We start from the raw sequence: 20,512 nt of genomic DNA, 5'->3' as shown, positions 1-20,512 counted from the left end.
CGACACGCGGGTCCGACATGTACTAATGGACCGCGGCCGATTTAAAACTACCACCTAGCAAGTGTGGTGTCTGGCGGTGACACCACAAGGGTAACATTACACAAGCAGGGAGTTCCTCAGGTTGTGTATTAAATCCATATTTTTCAAATATGGACTGCTCACTGCTTACACTGTTGTTGCGAACACCAATTTCTGGAAATTATCCATCACTTCCCATATGATATTTTTACTTGCAACTACCATTCTTTCCTTGTGTGGTTGAAGTTTCCTTATTTAGTTCCAAATCGCCATCTGCAGGATCACATATTAATTCTGATTCTTTTATAGAAAAATCTGCTGAAGCAGTTGAGGTATTTTGAATCGAAGCACGAGGTCAAAATAGCTCGATTCCTATGACTAGTCCTACTTAAAACACGTTGTAAGTACTATTAATGAATTAAAACATCGATAACCCCCAAAAAACTTTGGCAAATAAAATCCGACTTCTGTTACATAATCCTCTGACAAGACGAAATCTTTGATATAAATGACAGTAACGTTCTGTTTGGCCAACGGTCTTGCTGCAGTGGTAACTCCGGTTCGCGTCAGATCACCGAAGTTATGAAGTGTCGGGCTTGACTAGCACTTGGATGGGTGACTGTAATGGGTCTGCCAAGTGCTGTTGGCAGAGTACACTCATCTCTTGTGAAGCGAATTGAGAAGCGGTTTGGTTGAGAAATAGCAGCTGTGGTCATGAAAGCTGACAACGACTGGGAGAGCAGTGTACTGACTACATGCCTCTCCATATCTGCATCCAGTGGCGCCTTTGCGCTGAGGCTGACACGGCACTAGATCGGGACCGCTGTACCTTCCGAGGCCTGTTTTGATGGAGTTTAGTTTAGCATTCTGTTTGATTTCCGTATTAGAATTTTCGTAGTGAAGCCCTCCCAGTCACCTTTCAACAGAGTTCAAGCAGTTTTTTATAATATATAATATAAAAAAATGCATAATATAATAAATATTGTATAGCCATAGACATGACTTAAAAGTATGTGAAACTTAATTCGATTCGTAAGACGTAGGTATTGTTTGACACCTTGAGCATGATGGCACAAGGCAGCAGAATAAAAGGAGCAGCCACAGATGCAGTCTGTAGTTTTGGCACAATATCGGAGGGTGTAGCAAGCAGGCGCCTAGACAGCTACAGATGTGCATATTTTTCGAGATGGTGTTTTATTGTTTTCGCCTATTGTGAAGGTGGCAACACTGTTACAGCGAAAAAGATCAGTGCATCTCATTTGTTCTGTTGTTTATAACAGGTGTTTCTTTGTTACTTGTGAAGTTTAAAAACACCCTAGACAAAAAGCAATGCTTTCATGGATCTACAAAACAAGATAAATATGTCCATAAGTATATATACAAGTGTAAACTGGAAACAAGGAGGTGGGGCAGAGGCTTAAATTTCCCCACATTTGAGTCTTGTGAGTCAGCGGTGACTACTGGTCCATCCTCTGCATTGCTAAAGACAGCAGAATGGTCTTAGAACGTATTCCCATTTGGCCTTTTGAATATATAAAAGTGGGTAGGTTGAGGATAACGTCTATGACAAAAAGAAAGTATTCGATAGTCCCGGATTTTGAGATCGGTTGTAAAATCTGGAAGCTGCCTGTCTTACAAATACCCACTTGAAACGCCACAGATCGATAACAAATGGGATGTACATGTGAAATGATTGGCAAGGAGGGCTGAAGGAGATTACAGTTCTTGCGAGATATTTCGCCAAGTAATCTTCTTTCTTCTTGTTCTTCTTCTTCTTCTTTATAGTCGCCTTGTCCCACGTTACGTAGGGTCGGCGTTGCTCTTCTGGATCCTTCTCCTCCATAGTTCTCTATCCATTGCCTCTTCCTTCTTCCATCCTTTCTCCCTTAGGTCCCCGGATATCTTATCCTTCCACCTCATCTTCGGTCTTCCTCTCCTTCTCACTCCTTCAATCTTTATATCTTCAACTCTGTTTCCGATATACTCCTCCCCTTTTTTCTGTAAGTATCCGTACCACCTTAGTCTGCTCTCTTGTAACTTTTTCCCCATGGGTCCCACTTTCACAGCTCCTCTAACAAATTCATTTCTAATCCTGTCCTTCCTTGTTACCCCACACATCCACCTCAGCATCCTCATTTCCGCCACTTCCATCTTCCTTTCCTGGATACTGTGATTGGCCATGTCTCTGCCCTGTATAGCATAGCTGGCCTTACCACCGACTTGTACACTTTCCATTTCAACCCAATGCTCACCTTCTTGTCACACAACACTCCACTCATTTTCCTCCAGTTGTTACAACTGCAATCTATTCGGTGTTGTATCTCGCTTTACAGTCCTCCATCCCTCTGTATGTACGACCCCAGGTATTTAAATTTGCAGACCGATTTCAGCTCATCATCCTGGATCTCGCAAGACCTCATCTGCACATTCTGCATTGCTAAATATTCTGACTTTGTCCTGCTAATTTTCATCCCTCTTTCTTCTAGTGCCTTCCTCCAATCCTCCATCTTTTCCTCAAGTCTGTCTATGCTCTGCTCACAAAGAACCACATCATCCCCAAACATCATATTCCACGGTGCTTCCTTCTTCACATCTTTCACCAGCACATCCATAATCAGGCCAAAGAGCTAGGGACTAAGCGCAGACCCTTGATGTAACCCTACTTTTACTGGAAACTCCTTTGTCATGCCCATACTACTTCTCACCTGTGTCATTGCTCCTCTGTACATTTCCTTCACTTACCTCACATACTTCTCTGGCACGCACTGCTCTCTCATGCTTCTCCATATTTCGTCCCTTGGGACTCTGTCATATGCTTTCTCCAAATCAATGAAAGCCATATGTAGATCGGCTTGTACCTCCCCGTGTCTCTCCACTATCCGCCTTAAAGCATGTATTGCATCAGTCGTTCCTCTTCCAGGCATGAACCCAATCTGTCCTTCACACAACACAGTCTCCTTGCGTAATCTTGCTTCTATAACTCTTTCCCAAATTATCATTGTGTGTACCATCAGTTTCATACCTCTATAGTTACTGCAGTCCTGCACAACACCTTTCCCCTTAAATATTGGGATCAGTGCACTCGTCTGGCATCTCCTCCTGTCGCCAAATCTTCATCATTAAATCCCAAAGGAGCTCAATTCCCTTTTTACCGAGACACTTCCATACCTCAGCTGCCTTCCCATTTTTCATCTTTTCAACTGCCCGTTCGACTTCTACTTATATCCATCGTTAGTCCTTCATTTGCCCCTCCTTCCTCAGTTTTTCACTCTTACATTTTCTTCATTCAGCAATTTCTCAAAATAATTCAACCATCTTTGGATTAATGTTACTTAAAATCCGTCTTGATTGCATTTTTTTTTTTTTTCATATGACCGGTTTCGGTTCATTCAGAACCATCTTCAGATCTGATATTTCAGTTACAGGAGTAACCCGTCCAAATCCAGTAACTTGTTGCTGGATTTGGATGGGTTACTCCTGTAACTGAAATATCAGATCTGAAGATGGTTCTGAATGAACCGAAACCGGTCATATGAATTCAAAAAAAAATTGCCACCAAGACGGATTTTAAGTAACATTATAAAATCACTGATTGCTGTTATCCCATAAGACATTATGTCTGTTTTTGCATCTTTGGATTATTTTTCCATGGTCATGCAGAATTATTCCTGTTTCATCTTTCATTTGTTTTATTGCTGTTAGACCCTTAGAAGCTTTATCTCTTGATTTGCCTATCCGTATCAGTTGTCTCATATCCTGATTTTTCTGTAGTTGTTCGTATGCCTCCCTTACTGATTCAGCTTTAACTTTAGCCACGGCTCGTTTTGCCTCCTTCTTTGCACTTTTGTATGCTTGCCCATCCTCAGCACTTCGGACACATCCCACTTCATCTTAGCGTCTTTCTTTTCCTTCACAACCTTCTGCACCTCTTCAATCCACCACCATGCTTCCTTATCTTTTGGCACCCCTCTCCCAGATGTTAACCCACACACTTCCTCCCCGGTCTTCCTTACAGCAGCACTATTTATTTTCCACCACTCCTGCACACTCTCTGCCAATTTTACCTTTCCCAGTACTTTTTCACTAAACTCCTCTCTCAAATTTTTATCCTTTAATCTCCACCGCTCAATTTTCCTTTCGCATTGATTTATATGCCTTTGTCTTTTACATACTTTCATCTCACAATCCGCTACAATCAACTTGTTTTGCTATTCCTTCACCGTAGATGACCTTAGTATTTCGCACCTCCGCACTATTTTTCCGTCAACATAATATGTAATCAATTTGGCTTTTATTTTCGCCACTCCTGTATGTTATTAGCTTTTCTCTTTTTCTTTGGACGTATGTATTCGTAATCACTAGATCAAAAGCCACTGCAAACTCCACTATCTTTTTTCCTTCCTAATTTCTCTCGCCATACCTCCATCCTTCATGCCACCTCTCTTCCCCACCTTTCCTTCCGCCAACATGACCATTTAGAACCCCTCCGACTATCAATCTTTCATTCTCTGGTATTTCGACCATTACTCCATCCAAATCTCTCCAAAATTTTTCCTTCTCGTCCTCCGAACATCCCGCTTGAGGTGCATAGGCTGTCAGCACTGTTACCATTTCTCCGCCAAACATCATCTTAACATACAGGATCCTATCATTTACCCTGCTAACTTCACATACCTCTTCTTGAAGCTCTCTGTGCAGAATAACTCCAATTCCATTTCTTGGTTCCGGGCTTGCACTACTATAAAGTAGCTTATAGCCTTCAGCTAAGATCTTTGCCTCATTGCCCTTCCACCTTCTCTCTTGCACACACAAAGCCTTTATCTTCCTCCTCTGCATCATGTCTGCTATCTCTCTTCCCTTTCCCATCATCGTTCCCACGTTTAGAGTTCCCACTCTGATCTTGAACACCTTTGGATCCTTCGCAAAAAGTGATCTGCACCTGAAAATTTGATTTACACAAATAAATAAAATTCTCTCTCAAAAATAAAAATTCCCTTTATTTTTTGAACCACTTTAGTGTTGTAAACCAATTTTCCATTTTTACGATCTACATGAAGTAAGCAGTTAAAACACTAGAAAGTGTACTCATATCTGTTGACAGAGTAGCTAACTATGGCATGGCCTACCAGAGCCTGGTTCTTCTCCTTTTCTAAAAATTAAATACTCGAGGAAACTAACCTAAGTAAATCGTAGCACAGTAATTGGTATTACCTCATTCTGCATTCATATTACACAATGATCTGTAAATATGGCTAAGTGTTGAACATATAAAAATTCAAAAAAATTCAGATGTTAATTGATAATTATACCCACAACCTTTCACATATTACACGATTACAAATTCTTCTCGGAACAGAAGGACCTTTGAAGGAGAAACTTGTATAGTTTGTTTTCAAATGTAATTATACGGTCTGTTAGTCACTTTATGTCATTGAGAAAGTGACCAAACATTTTGGTGCCAGCATTGTGCACTTTTTTTGTGCTAAGCACCACAATAATGTGGAATAATGAATGACATTTAATCTTTTGGCATTGCAATCCTTTGCCTCACTTTTTCTTATGAACTATAGTGGATTATTTACAAGAAAATTAATGAGGGAATAAGAAAAATGTGAAGCAGAGGACAAACTGTCTAACCCCGAAAATAGGTCTCTACAAGATGGTCGTGTGTGAGCAACACATATTATTTCTACAAAGCGTTTCTGAGACACGAAAACTTTCTTAAAGGTGAGTTACCCCAGAACATTATTAATTCCACACGACATTACTAAATGAAAATTTGCAAAATATATAACTTATTGATTTTTTTTCTCTGTAAGATTTGCTATGATTCTGAGTGCAAATGTGGCTTAAGGGAACTGTTTCTTAAGTTCGAAAATCTGTCAATATGAATACCATAAATTTCTGGATTATCCACTCTAGTTGTTATTATCTCAGCACGTGTTATACTTATCATTGCCATACTAGCTGTGGATGTGCAGAGTTGAATATGTTGCGCCGTTTTGAAATCATTAGCAGGAAACCTCTCAATAATAGCCTTACGAACATTTGTACCATTCCTTCTGTTGCTGTATTTTGGGACTGATTACACTACTAGTGTCGTCTCCAAGAAATAAGTATGCCTGCTTGTATATTAGACGGAAGGTCTTTAGATTCATGGGAAACAATATCCACCTAAGACACAGACTTGTGGATCCGCATATTAGATTTCTCTCCAGTCAGGAGTATCTTCCCCATCTACACTTTCTACATTTTTTGTGCTATGCATGACATCATTTTTTGGTGGGCTAGATCATTAGCTCCATATAACCTCATTTTAGCTGGGAGGATTTTGTTATTCACACAACCAAATGTCTTACATAGGACACACACTATACCAACAGGAGCAGCTTCGTTATTTAATTCTTGTAAAATTTTGGGCTTGTAAATCACATTCTTAGTTGAGGAACATTTCTGAAATCCATGATTTACTAAGAATATTATTGTTGCTACAGCCGTAATTCTTCCCGAGGGCATGCATCTTTACTGTATAGTTAAATGATGATTGCGTCCTCTTGGGTAAAATATTCCGGAGGTAAAATAATCCCCCATTCAGATCTCTGGACGGGGACTACTCAGGAGGACGTCGTTATCAGGAGAAACAAAACTGGCGTTCTACGGACTGGAGCGTGGGATGTCAGGTCCCTTAATCGGGTAGGTAGGTTAGAAAATATAAAAAAGGAAATGGATAAGTTAAAGTTAGATATAGTGGGGATTAGAGAAGTTCGGTGGCAGGAGGAACAAGACTTCTGGTTAGGTGAATACCGGGTTATAAATACAAAATCAAGTAAGGGTAATACAGGAGTGGGTTTAATAATGAACAAAATAATAGGAACACGGATAAGCTACTACGAATAGCATAGTGAACGCATTATTGTAGCCAAGATAGACACGAAGCGCACGCCTACCACAGTAGTACAAGTTTATTTGCCAACTAGCTCCACAGGTAACGAAGAGATTGAAGAAATGTATGATGAGATAAAAGAAATTATTCAGACAGTGAAGAAAGACGAAAATTTAATAGTCATGGGGGACTGGAAGTCTGCAGTAGGAAAAGGAAGAAAAGGAAAAGTAGTAGCTGAATATGGAATGGGGGTAAGGAATGAAAGAGGAAGATACCTGGCAGAATTTTGCACAGAGCATAACTTAATCATACTTGGTTTAAGCATAATGGAACAAGGTTGTATACGTGGAAGAGGCCTGGAGACACTAGAATGTTATAGATAGGTTATCTAATGATAAGACAGAGATTTAGAAACCAGGTTTTTGATTGGAAGACGTTTCCAGGGGCAGATGTGGACTATGACAACAATCTATTGGTTATGAACTGTAGATTAAAACTGAAGAAACTGCAAAAAGGTGGGAATTTAAGAAGATAGGATCTGGATAAACTGAAAGAACCAGAGGTCGTAGAGAGTTTCAGAGAGTGCATTAGGGAACTATTGAAAAGAACAGGGGAAAGAAATACATTAAACGAAGAAAACTCGTAGAAGCCGACCTTGGGAAAGATCGGTTTGGATTCCGTAGAAATGTTGGAACACGTGAGGCAGTACTGACACTACAACTTATCTTAGAAGATAGATTAAAGAAAGGCAAACATACGTTTCTAGCATTGTAGATACAGAGAAAGCTTTTGACAATGTTGACTGGAATACTCTCTTTCAAATTCTGAAGGTGGCAGGGCTCAGGTACAGGGAGCCAAAGGCTATTTACAGTTTGTAGAGAAACCAGATGGCACTTATGGGTCGAGGGGCATGAAAGGGATTCAGTGGTTGGGAAGGAAGTAAGACAGGGTTGTAGCCTATCCCCGATGTTATTCAATCTATATATTGAGCAAGCGGTAAAGGAAACAAAAGAAAAAAATTGGAGTAGGAATTAACACCCATGGAGAAGAAATAAACACTTTGAGGTGATGCTGTTGACATTGTAATTCTGTCAGACAACAAAGGACCTCGAAGAGCAGTTGAACAGAATGGAAAGTGTCTTGAAAGGAGGATATAAGATGAACATCAACAAAAGCAAAACGAGGATAATTGAATGCAGTCTAATCAAATCAGGTGATCTTGAGAGAATTAGATTAGGAAATGCGACACTCAAAGTAGTAGATGAGTTTTGATATTTAGGGAGCAAAACAACTGACGATGGTTGAAGTAGAGAGGATATAAAATGTAGACTGACGATGGCAAGCGAAGCGTTTCTGAAGAAGATAAGTTAATTAACATCGAGTATAGATTTAAGTGTCAGGAAGTCTTTTCTAAAAGTATTTGTATGGAGCGTGCCATGTATGGATGTGAAACATGGACGATAAATGGCTAAGACAAGAAGAGAATAGAAGCTATCGAAATGTGGTGCTACAAAAAAATAATGAAGATTGGACGGATGGATCACGCAACTAATAAGGAGGTACTGAACAGAACTGGGGAGAAGAGGAATTTGTGGCACAACTCGACTAGAAGAATGGATCGGTTGGTAGGACATGTTCGGAGGCATCAAGGGATCACCAAGTTAGTACTGGAGGTCAAAGTGGAGGGTAAAAATAGTAGGCGGAGACCAAGAGACGAGTACACTATGCAGATCCAGAAGTATGTAGGTTGCAGTAGGTTCTTGGACATGAAGAAGCTTGCCCAGGATATAATAACATGGAGAGCTTCATCAAACCAGTCTCTGGACTGAAGACCACAACAACAATTATTGTTGATCAGGTAAGGTACTACTCTGGTAAAAAATTGTAGAAAATGATTTCAGTACTGAAATGGGTAGGTAATTGAGATTTCTTCTATCACGTTATTTAACGACAATGGCATATTTCGATCTCTCTGGGGAAATGCCCTGAGTTAGTGATGCATTACATACTGCAAAAAGGACAGCGCCTGTTATATGGAAACAAGTCTTTAGTACTCTGTTGCCATAATCATCAAATACAGCTCAGCATTTATGTTTGAGAGAATACGAAGTTTCTGTTTTGTTTTCAAACTCCGGTTGGCCGCGAAATACAAACCACATCGTAAATAAAAAAAAATGTGTTATTTGTAATACTTAGCTATTGCTTTCAACTACTTTTGTACATAGTCGGCACTCCGACTGAGACACTTGTCGTAGCGCGGTATCAACGTCCCAATATCCTCTCAGACAAGACATCCAACTGTATTTTCCGCCAATTCCGTACATTGGTCTGCAACTCGTTGTCTGTCGCAAAATGCTGTCCTCTTAGCGCTTCCTGTGAGCAAAGAGGTGAAAATCAGAGAGAACCAAGTCCGGGCGGTACAGTGACTGACAGAACACGTCCCATTGGAAACGCTGCAGGAGAGTTTTCTTTGCAGTTACAGTGTGCAGCCGAGCATTGTGATGGTGAAAGAAACACGTGCCAGTTACATTATTTGGGGTGCATGAAATAAGGCAAAACCCCATAGCAGGCTCTTCACACTTGGCGGGAGATCTAGCGTTCCAAGTATCTTTACGTGCTCATTGTGTGCATAGAACTGACACGTGTGTCATGACGCAGCCGACGAGCACTCTAGAAACAATGAGCAACACATCTGTTCAAAGCTTCGTCGGAATTTGCTGTGGTTTTAATTTTGCGGCCGATCAGAGCACGAAGAAAAAATAGCCCATATATATAACTTCCTTCATTTCGGAGGGGGAAATGGGTGAGAAATATACACTGAAGCCGTAGAGAAACTGGTATAGGCATGCGTATTCAAATGCAGAGATGTGTAAACAGGCAGAATACAGCTCTGCGGAGGGCAACGCCTATATAATGCATCAAGTGTATCACGCATCTGTTAGATCAGTTACAGCTGCTACAATGCCAGGTCATCAAGATTTAAGTGAGATTGAATGTGGTGTTACAGTAGTCGCACGACCGATGGGACACAGCATCTCCAAGGAAATTTTCCCGTACGTCCATTTCACGAGTGTACCATAAATACCAGGAATCCGATAAAACATCAAACATCTGACATCGCTGCGACCGGAAAAAGAACCTGCAAGAACGGGACCAACGACAAATGAAGATTATCGTTCAACGTGAAAGAAGTGCGACCCTTCCACAAATTACTGCAGATTTCAGTGCTGGGCCATCAACAAGTATCAGCGTGCGAACCATTCAACGAAACATCACCACTATGAGCTTTCGAAGGACGGTTCCTTTAAGAATGACTCTGCCGATTTCCATCCTATTCTTACCCAATCCGATCCTGTACTCGGTCTCTAACGTCCTCGCCGTCGACGGGACGTTAAACTATGATCTAACTTCCTTTCGCTTACAACAGCGGGGTTGATTTTTATCGGTTCTAGACCAATGCTATCACATTCGGAATTCGTAATGCATATTGTCCTCTCAGTAAGAGAGATACCCCAATGGAGAATTCAAACAAAGTTCACATTTTAAGTGATGAGGTTTCATAGCACCAGCTGGCAAAGGATAATAGCTGCAAAGATTTAACAGCAAGATGAATCATTTGATCGGGAAAACCGTTAGTATTGTTCGTGGAACCAGTTACAATGCTCCTATGCGAACTAAATTCATGAACGAAAATGTCGAGTCAGTAAATATAAAAGTTGCGGTTATGGGGGTCGTCTATTTTTCAGTCATGATTACAAAAAATCTATAAACGTTGTCATTAGATAGCGGGTGGTCATAATTAAAAGTGCAGTTACAGAGGTCCATTGTATGCCGTAAATTTACGCTGAAAAATTGGCCCCTGGGTGCAAATCTGCCGCTGTAAAGATGTTTGGAAACGTTTCCGTATATAAATGACTAGGGACGGGACGTGCGCAGACTAGGTGAAACAAATGAAAAAGACGTCATGTTGATTTTATTATTACTGCGCCTTACAAAATTTGTTCAGTATGAGCTCCGAAGACGTCGATCAGATGCTGCATCCGTAAAACGACGTGATCAACAGCTGTTCGCAGCAGTCCTAGTGGATTCCGAGCAACGTGTTCTAGTATTCTGGCCATGAGATCAGGTAGAGTTTAAACGTGTCCTTGGTAAACCTGTTCTTTCAGATGTCCCCAGAACCGAAAGTTACACGGATTCAGATGACATGACAAGGCAAGCCAGTAGTCTGGAAAACTTGGAAATATACGTGGAAGGTTGCATTAGGCAATTAAAGTCGCTTTGCAGTAGCGCTGTGGACCCGTGGTCTACCCTCTGTAATAAAAAACTGAGTGAACGGATCAACAAACAACCAGAACGGGTATCATCGGACGTCCGCCGTAGACAAATTCGACGAAAAAAGAAAAAAAAAAAATTCGTAATCAAAACATCTTCGGTCCCGGGTTCGAATCCTGCCGCTGCTTTATTTTGATTAATAATCAGCATTGGCGACCGAAGACTCCCGGCATAAGAAGTCACCCCTCACTCTGCCAACGGCCTTGTCAAAGAGGGCGCAGGAGCGGATAGAGGTTCAGGGCACTCTCTTGTCCCAGGGGTAGGAAACTAGCCCTGAAGGCGGAAGAATCAGCAATGATCAAAGGCATGAGGATGCAGAAGACAATGGAAACCATTGCATTAAAGACACGTACGTGGATCCACAGGAAATGTGGCCTGTAATTGAACAAGTGTCATGATGATCTCACCATTGGCAAAAGGTTCCGGAATAGTCCCCCATACGGATCTCCGGGAGGGGACCGCTAAGGGGGAGGTTACCATGAGAAAAAGACTGAACAATCAACGAAAGGATAACGTTTTGCGAGTCGGGGCGTGGAATGTCAGAAAGTTGAACGTGATAGGGAAACCAGAAAACGTAAAAAGGAAAATGCAGAGGCTCAATCTAGATATAGTAGGGGTCAGTGAAGTGAAGTAGAAAGGAGACAAGGATTTCTGGTCAGATGAGTATAGGGTAATAGCAGCAGCAGCAACGGGAGTAGGATTCGTTATGAATAGGAAGGTAGGGCAGAGAGTGTGTTACTGTGAACAGTTCAGTGATAGGGTTATTCTTATCAGAATCGACAGCAAACCAAAACCGAAAACGATAGTTGAGGTATACATGGGGAAGTCACAAGCTGAAGATGAAGAGACAGAGATAGTGTATGAGGATATTGAAATTGTAATACAGTATGTAAAGGGATATGAAAATCTAATTGTCATGGGAGACTGGAATGCAGCTGTAGGGGAAGGAGTAGAAGAAATGTTACAGGAGAATATGGGATTGAGATAAGGAATGAGAGAGGAGAAAGATTAATTTAGTTCTGTAATAAACTTCAGCTACTATTAGCTAATACTCTGTTCAAGAATCACAAGAGAAGGAGATCTACTTGGAAAATGCCGGGTAATACGGGAAGATTTCAGTTAGATTAGATCATGGTCAGACAGAGATTCCGAAATCAGATACTGGATTTTAAGGCGTACCCAGGAACAGACATAGATCACAATATACTAGTGATGAAGAGTAGGCTGAAGTTCAAGACATTAGTCAGGAAGAATCAACACGCAAAGAAGCGGGATACTAAGGAACGGCGAGATACGATGGAAGTTCTCTAAGTTTATCGTTTCAGCTATACGGAATACGCTCAGTAGGCAGTACAGTTAAAGAGGAATGGACATCTCTAAAAAGGGCCATCAGAGAGGTTGGGAAGGAAAACAGAGGTACAAAGAAGGTAACTGCGAAGAAAAAGTATGTACAATACTTCAATTGATCGATGAAAGAAGGAAGTACAAAAATGCTCGGGGAAACTAAGGAATCAAGAAATACAGGTCACTGAGGAATGATATAAATAGGAAGTGTAGGGCAGCTAAGACGAAGTGGCTGCAGGAAAGATGTGAAGACATGGAAAAAGAAATGACTGTCGGAAGGACAGACTCAGCGTACAGCAAAGTGAAAACAACCTTCGGTGACATTAAAAGCAAGGATGATAACATTAAGAGTGCAACGGGAATTCCAGTGATAAATGCAGAGAAGAGATCGGATTGGTAGAAAGAATACATTGAATGCCTCTATGAGGGGGAAGATTTGTCTGATGTAACAGAAGAAACAGGAGTCGATTTAGAAGAGATAGGGATCCAGTATTAGAATCAGAATTTAAAAGAGCTTTGGAGAAATTAAGATCAAAGACAGAAGGGATAGATAACATTCCATCAGAATTTTTAAAATCATTGGGGGAAGTGGCAACAAAACGACTATTCACGTTGGTGTGCTGAATGTAAGAGTCTGGCGACATACCATCTAACTTTCGGAAAAGCATCATTCACACAATTCCGAAGACGGCAAGAGCTGCTAAGTGCGAGGATTACCGCCGCACAATCAGCTTAACAGCTCATGCTTCAAAGTTGCTTACAAGAATAATATACAGAAGAATGAGAATGCGCTAGATGACGATCAGTTCGGCTTTAGGAAAGGTAGGCAACTCTGACGTTGCGGTTAATAATGAAAGCAAGACTAAAGAAAAATCAAGACACGGTCATAGCATTTGTCGACCTGGAAAAAGCGTTAGACAACGTAAAATGGTGCAAAATGTTCGAAATTCTGAGAAAAGTAGGAGTAATCTATAGTATGTGCAACAGCCAAGATGGAATAAAAGGAGTGGACGACCAAGAACGAAATGCTCGTATTAAAAAGGGTGTAAGACAAGGATGTAGTGTCCCGCCCTTACTGTTCAATCTGTACATTGAGGAAGCAATGATGGAAATAAAAGAAAGGTTGAGGAGCGGAATTAAAATTCAAGTGAAAGTATATCAGTGACACGATTCGCTGATGACATTGCTGTCCTGAGTGAAAGTGAGGAAGAATTATATGATCTGCTGAACCGAATGTACAGTCTAATGAGTACAGAGTATGGTGATTTACAGAAAATTGAAAAAAGACGAAGGTAATGAGAAGTCGTAGAAATGAGAACAGCGAGAAACTTAACATCAGGATTGATGGTCACGAAGTAGATGAAGTTAAGGAATTCTGCTACCTAGACAGTAAAATAACCGATGACGGACGGAGAAAGGAGGACATTAAATGCAGACTAGCAATGGCAAAAAGGGCATTCCTGGCCAAGAGAAGTCTACTAATATTAAATATCGGCCATAGTTAGAGGAAGAAATTTCTGAGAATGTGCGTCTAGAGAACAGCATTGTATGGTAGTGAAACATGGATGGGAAAACCGGAACAGTAGAGAATCTTAACATTTGAGATGTGATACTACAGAAGAATGCTGTAAATTAGGTGGACTGATAAGATAAGGAATGAGGAGGTTCTGAACAGAATCGAAGAGGAAAGGAGTATGTGGGAAACACTGATAAGGAGAAGGGACAGGATGATAGGACAACTGTTAAGACATGAGAGAATGACTTCCTTGGTAGTAGGGGGAGCTGTAGAGGGCAAAAACTGTAGAGGAAGACAGGTTGGAATACATCCAGCAAATAATAGAGGACGTAGATTGCAAGTGCCACTCTGAGATGAAGAGGTTAGCACAGGAGAGGAATTGGTGGCGGGCTGCATCAAAACAATCAGAAGACCGATGAAAAAATTGGAAACTGTGTTCGAAAGTTATGAGCTATCGCGAAGAAAACGATTTATTGACACATAGTCAGCACGGATTCAGAAAAAAACCGTTCTTGCGAAACAGAACTAGCTCTTGATACACATGAAGAAATGAGTGCTATCGACAGGGGATGTCAAATTGAATCCGTTTTTTTAGATTTCCTGAAGGATTTCGACACCATTCCTCACAAACGTCGTCTAACCAAACTGAGTGCCTATGGAATACCGCCTCAGCTGTGCGACTGGATTCTTGATTTCCTGTCAGTAAGGTCACAGTTCGTAGTAACAGACGGAAAGTCATAGAGTAAAACGGAAGTAATATCCTGCGTTCCCCGAGGAAGGGTTATAGGCGCTCTATTATTTCTGATCTATATTAACGACATAGGAGGCAATCTGAGTAACTCTTAGATCGTTTGCAGATGATGCTGTCATTTACCGTCTTGTAAAGTCATCAGATGACCAAAATGTATTTCAAAATGATTTACATAAGATATCTGTATGGTGCGAAAAGTGGCAATTGAAGGTGTGAAATTATTCACATGAGTACTAAAAGAAATCCGTTTAATTTCGATTACGCGATAAGTCACACAAACCCGAAGGCTGTAAATTCAACTAAATATTTAGGGATTACCGTTACAAATAACCTAAAGTGGAACGATTACATAGATAGTGTTGTGGGTAGACTGCGATTCATTGGCAGAACACTTAAAAGGTGCAACAGGTCTACTAAAGAGACTGCTTACAACACACTTGTCGGCCCTATTCTAGAGTACTGCTTGGCGGTGGGGGATACGCATGAGGTGGGGTTGACAGATGACATCGAAAAAGTACAAAGAAGGGCAGCTCGTTTTGTATTATAGCGATATAGGGGAGATAGTGCCACAGACATGATACGTGAATTGAGGTGGCAATCATCAAAACAAAGGCGTTCTTCGTTGCAACGGGATCTTCTCATGAAATTTCAATCGCCAGTTTTCTGTTGTCAACCACCTACAAAGAGAGAAATGATCATCACGATAAAATAAGAGAAACCAGGGCTCGGACAGAAAAAATTAAGTGCTCGTTTTTCCGGCGCGCCGTTCGAGAGAGGAACAGTAAAGAGACGGCTTGAAGGTGCTTCATTGACCCCTCTGCCAGGCACTTTATTGTGAATAGCAGAGTAATCACGTAGATGTAGATGTAGATGTACAAGCAGATCTTTCACTGGACGAGCGACGTGAGCTGTTGCCCCATCTTGCACGAAAACAATGATTTCAACATACAATAGTCGCGCTTTTCCGTAGCACCAATCACATGCTGCTCAAGGAGATCTCAATAACGTTCAGACTCACCGTACTCCTGACAAGTCCTTAAAGGTATTCACTTCAAAGGAGAACGGACTGAGAAAAAAGGTGTTTGTGAATCCACAACACAGTCACATATGGCGAGCAAAATGCCTTTTGGTGAACAGCACGTGGCTTAACGTTATCCGAAATTCGGCCATTCTGTGTGTTCAATGCACTCTGTACTGTAAAATGTGCCCCGCCACTCCATAGAATATTGCCCGGCCACATGTCCCTGAAACCGATGAGCAAATTCTGAACAGTCATGAGGTTTCAGTTGCTGCACCATCTGGATCTATTAAGGGTACCGGTGTAAAAAAGGACCGCAAAACCTTTTGTACTGGTGACCGTGGGATGGAAAATTCTCGTGACACTGCACCCGGGGAACGTGCTGCGTGGTTCGTTATAGCAGCAGCAAGTTTGTCAATAACTTCCACAGGGATGGGACGCCTTCTTCTTCCGGGAGCCACATCAAGCTCATCAGTGTTTTCGAATTTGATTATCATCTTCTTTAAACCATTTAATGTCATCAGACGTCTTCTCAGGCTTTGCAGTCAGTGATATTCTCTCAATGGAGCACTATAATTGCTACAGTTCACATAAAACAGTTTCGCCAACAGTGCACGGTCTCTCTTCTCGGTAGCCATACTGTTCACTCACGTTATGACTTGTCAAATGACAGCGTGGGTCTCATACCGTCACACAAACGGTGAACAGAGCCAGATTTGCACCTGATGGCAACAGTTGGAGCAAGTTGCTTTTCCAGCGTAAATCGGATCCGCATTAGCGCTCAGCTTATCTATCAAGTTTCGCAGCTATACGATAATTACCGCCCGCACTGGACAGCCGTGAATAGGTACTCTTAATTATGACCACCTGGTTTAGAGTGAAATCTGCAGAACTGCATTATTCTGTGAACTATGCCGCTTATCGTCGTAAAGTATGTTTCCCAGATTCTGCGGCATTTCGAGGTCCATCTCATCTGCTTAATGAACAGACGTACACCGCCTTGGCTTCTTTTAGATCTTTCACCATAATTCGTTCACTATTGTCGTATAATCGTAATGGAACTACATCAAAATCCCACGAGCCCATCAGAAACTTCCTTTTTGTCAAAGCAGTTTAAATTTGCAGATTTCTTTACTCTACGTTCACAGTCGACTGGAATGTGCATACTACACACTTCCTGTGACACATTTCTAGAGATAATTAGTTGAACAGATAGGAACAAAGATCCAACAATTATCTGCTTCCGTGTTGCAAATTGCTTCGTTAGTTAATTACGTGTTCTGTAGATTATATTAACGATAAACGTTATGAAGTGGAATGTGTCTATTAAACAAGTATAGAAAACACGTTAAAAAAAATAAAAGAAATTTTTATGTGGCAACACGCTGGCCTTTACTTATTTTCTGTGTAGATGACTAATTGCCTTTATTCAAGAATTCCTCTACCTTATAGAAGTTGTTGAGGAAAAATATCTTTAATCTACATTTTAAAAACACTTCTTCTGTTTGTCAGACATTTTATTTAAGTGGGTAGCTTGGCATGTCTTATTCTTGCATATTTCATTTAGGGTAATGCGAATCACTTTTTTTTCTAGTCTTGTACTTATGGATAAATGTGTTTCTCTCTAGCAGATGGAGTATTACTAACAAAGTTCATAAGCGAATAAATATATTTAGAGGCTGTGGTTAATATTCCTAGCTGCTTAAAGAGACGCCTGCGAAATATGTGTGTGTGAACCCCACGAAAAATTCTAATCAGTTTTTTTTTTTTTTTTTTTTTTTTTGCAACTATTACTTTTTACCTAAGTGAGAAATTGCTCCACAATATCATCCCGTAAGACACCAGTGAATAAAAATGTGCGGCGTACTATGACTTGTTGACTAATATATCAATAAAATGCAATTATTCTTCTAGAAATAGTCGAAATTAATCATTGTAGCCGGTCTTGTGATTGGTTTCTCCCGTTTTCATCAATATGCACAACTAATAAATTAGAATTACCCTACTTATTATTTCTTGTTGGAATACTAGGTTAATTTTGACAGTACAAAAATGGATAACCTGTGTTTTTTTCACTGTTTAAAGCTAGTTTATTTGTGGAAAACCAGTCAACAAATTTCACAAAAAAAAAATTTACTATTTTTTCTGTTGATACTTCTTTCCTCGGCTTCACAGCAATACTTGTAACATTTACCAACAGGACACATTGTGTCTCCTGGCTAAAATAGAGTGGTTGATCATCAGTATATAGCAAGAGCAGTTCTGTGCCAAAGATCGAACCATGTGAGAAGCCCACTGTTTGAAAATCTATTCTCGTCTTTAACTCAAGCGTTAATATTGATGATTCTTCCGTAGTTAACTACAGAAACTGCTGTATATGGGCCGGCCGAAGTGGCCATGCGGTTATAGGCGCCACAGTCTGGAACCGCGTGACCGCTACGGTCGCAGGTTCGAATCCTGCCTCGGGCATGGATGTGTGTGATGTCCTTAGGTTAGTTAGGTTTAAGTAGTTCTAAGTTCTAGGGGACTGATGACCACAGTAGTTAAGTCCCATAGTACTCAGAGCCATTTTTTGCTGTATATGGCAACAACTAAATTGGTTTCACAACCTGTATTTGCACAGTATGTTACGCTATACTTAGCAAAAAATATGTGAGTGTGCTGTGAATCACTTTTGGAGCTTCCATAACACCTGTTACTAGGCTTTCATTCAGCTATTTGTAAACTTGATACTTTCTGTTCACCTTCGCTCTGAAAGCCATTCTCAGATAGACGATAGAGGCAAATACGTTGCCGTGATATCGCGCTAAATCCACACAACCGCATCGATTGTTCAGTGGTCCACCTTCCAAAAATCCAATCAGATCTGCTAGAAATATCTGGTTTTGTTCCCCTTGTAACACGTTTCTGTATATATTTTTCTGCATAAATGTTTATCTACTAACTGCTCTGTACAGACTCTAGAAGTGTAGGACAGAGAATCTGGAACGCCCTGTTCACTTTTCCTACGGGTTGCGCCATTACTACTACTGAACGAGTCGGTCCAATGGTAGTTCAAATCGCCACCGAACCATCAAGATTCAAATTTACCGTGTTCTCTCTAAATGGCTTACGCAAATTCTGGCATTGGACCGATGAAGAGGACATCCCGTCATTAAATCCTTGTTCTTGGAGGGGTCGTGAGTCCCTAAGTTTTCTTCTTTTTACGTTGTCCTTGTTGAATAACTTAGGACTGTTCATTTCCAAGAAAAGGCTGGGTGTTAAGTGCGGACTATGATCATTAATGTACGACAGATACCTTTTAGCTAATCATACGACAGTGGGCATCACCTGAAAATGGCAATCAAGTTTTCAACGTTTTTGGCGTCTACAAGTTAGATATCTGTTACGAAAGAATAGGAATTGATGGCATGTTGACGACCAGTTCAGAAGAGATGCAGGACGGGACAAAAATGGAACTTGAATTCCACTTTTCAGTGGAATGTTCGTTCTTCTTATATGATTCTGGGAAATCTTGGAAAATCGCCAGGCTTGCCTATCGTTTTACCAGTATTCTATGCGGAAAATTTCACTCTAGGCACTTTATGGCTGTATAATTCTTTTCTATAAGCTAGGATTCTGTTGTACACTTTTCATAAAAAAAAGTCCAGTTTTGGTTGAGCGTCTCATCAGATACCATTTTTACGACCGATACAGGTGCACCGCATCTGTCAAAATAATATTTCGATGTGTAAGATTGTTCATGAGCCATCCTTTGGCTGTATCGTTCGTAGAAGCCAATAATTCCAAGATAGAGTTACTCTGATACCTATGCCAATCTGATACTACATGACTCACGCATCGATTTCGTGATATCAGCAACTTATCAGCAACAGCGTAGGACAGAAATACATGTCATCTCGCGTACACACACTGGGCAACTCACCGCACACGTCCTGTGGATAGACACAAACGGCACTTCTGGTTATTATTCGTTCTGAAGTTAACACCACGTGATTTACACCTAATTTTATTGAGTCGCTAGTTCATAATACCGCACTTTTACACTGAAGTGCCAAAGAAACTGGTACAGACATGCGTATTCAAATATAGAGATACGTAAACAGGCAGAACCCCGCGTTGCGGTCGGCAACGTCTATGTAAGACAACGGGTGTATCGCACAGTTTCCCAACGTCCTTCCTATGTCACCATCCATAACACGCATTCCTACACCTTCTACCCCTCCGCCGGTGTGCCCCAAGGTTCCGTCCTCTTCCCTCTTCTCTAACTTCTGTATACGGCGGATATGCCGCCACCTCCAACCCCCGTCCACCTTCTCCAGTATGCCGATGACATCGCCTTCCTTGCCCTCTGCAACGCTCCCAACACCTTCTCCAAACCCATCTTGACCGTTTCACCACTTGGTGCAACCAGTGGTTGCTCAAGGTCAATCCTTCCAAGACCCAGGCGATCATTGTAGGCAAAACCTCCCCTTCCTTCCGTCTCCTCGACTTCTATATCACCATTTATGGCCGTCCTATCACCCTCACCCTCACCCTCAAGTACCTTGGGGTCACCCTTGACCGTCGCGTCTCCTGGACCCCCATCTCCGGACAATCCAAGCCAAGGCACACTCCCGCCTCCGTCTTATCAAGCTCCTTTATGGCCGT

The 20,512-nt window shown here is 41.2% G+C and overlaps 1 protein-coding gene across 1 annotated transcript in view; it reads right to left on the bottom strand.

Moving 5' to 3' along the window:
* The window catches only part of LOC124593928, a 30,375-nt gene extending 25,141 nt beyond the window's left edge, over window positions 1-5,234 (bottom strand). The window contains exons 1-3 of the mRNA XM_047132278.1: window positions 5,230-5,234; window positions 4,693-4,957; window positions 2,350-2,549 (exon numbers count right to left, since the gene is read on the bottom strand). Coding sequence (XP_046988234.1) covers window positions 2,350-2,549; window positions 4,693-4,957; window positions 5,230-5,234 — 470 coding nt within the window. The remainder of the gene's footprint in view (window positions 1-2,349; window positions 2,550-4,692; window positions 4,958-5,229) is intronic.
* Between the last annotated feature and the right edge of the window lie 15,278 nt (window positions 5,235-20,512).

The sequence above is a fragment of the Schistocerca americana genome, chromosome 2 (genome assembly GCF_021461395.2).
Source record: "Schistocerca americana isolate TAMUIC-IGC-003095 chromosome 2, iqSchAmer2.1, whole genome shotgun sequence".
Lineage (NCBI taxonomy): Eukaryota > Metazoa > Arthropoda > Insecta > Orthoptera > Acrididae > Schistocerca > Schistocerca americana.
Note: the sequence above shows the minus strand (reverse complement) of the source record. Positions and strands in the feature narration are given on the sequence as shown.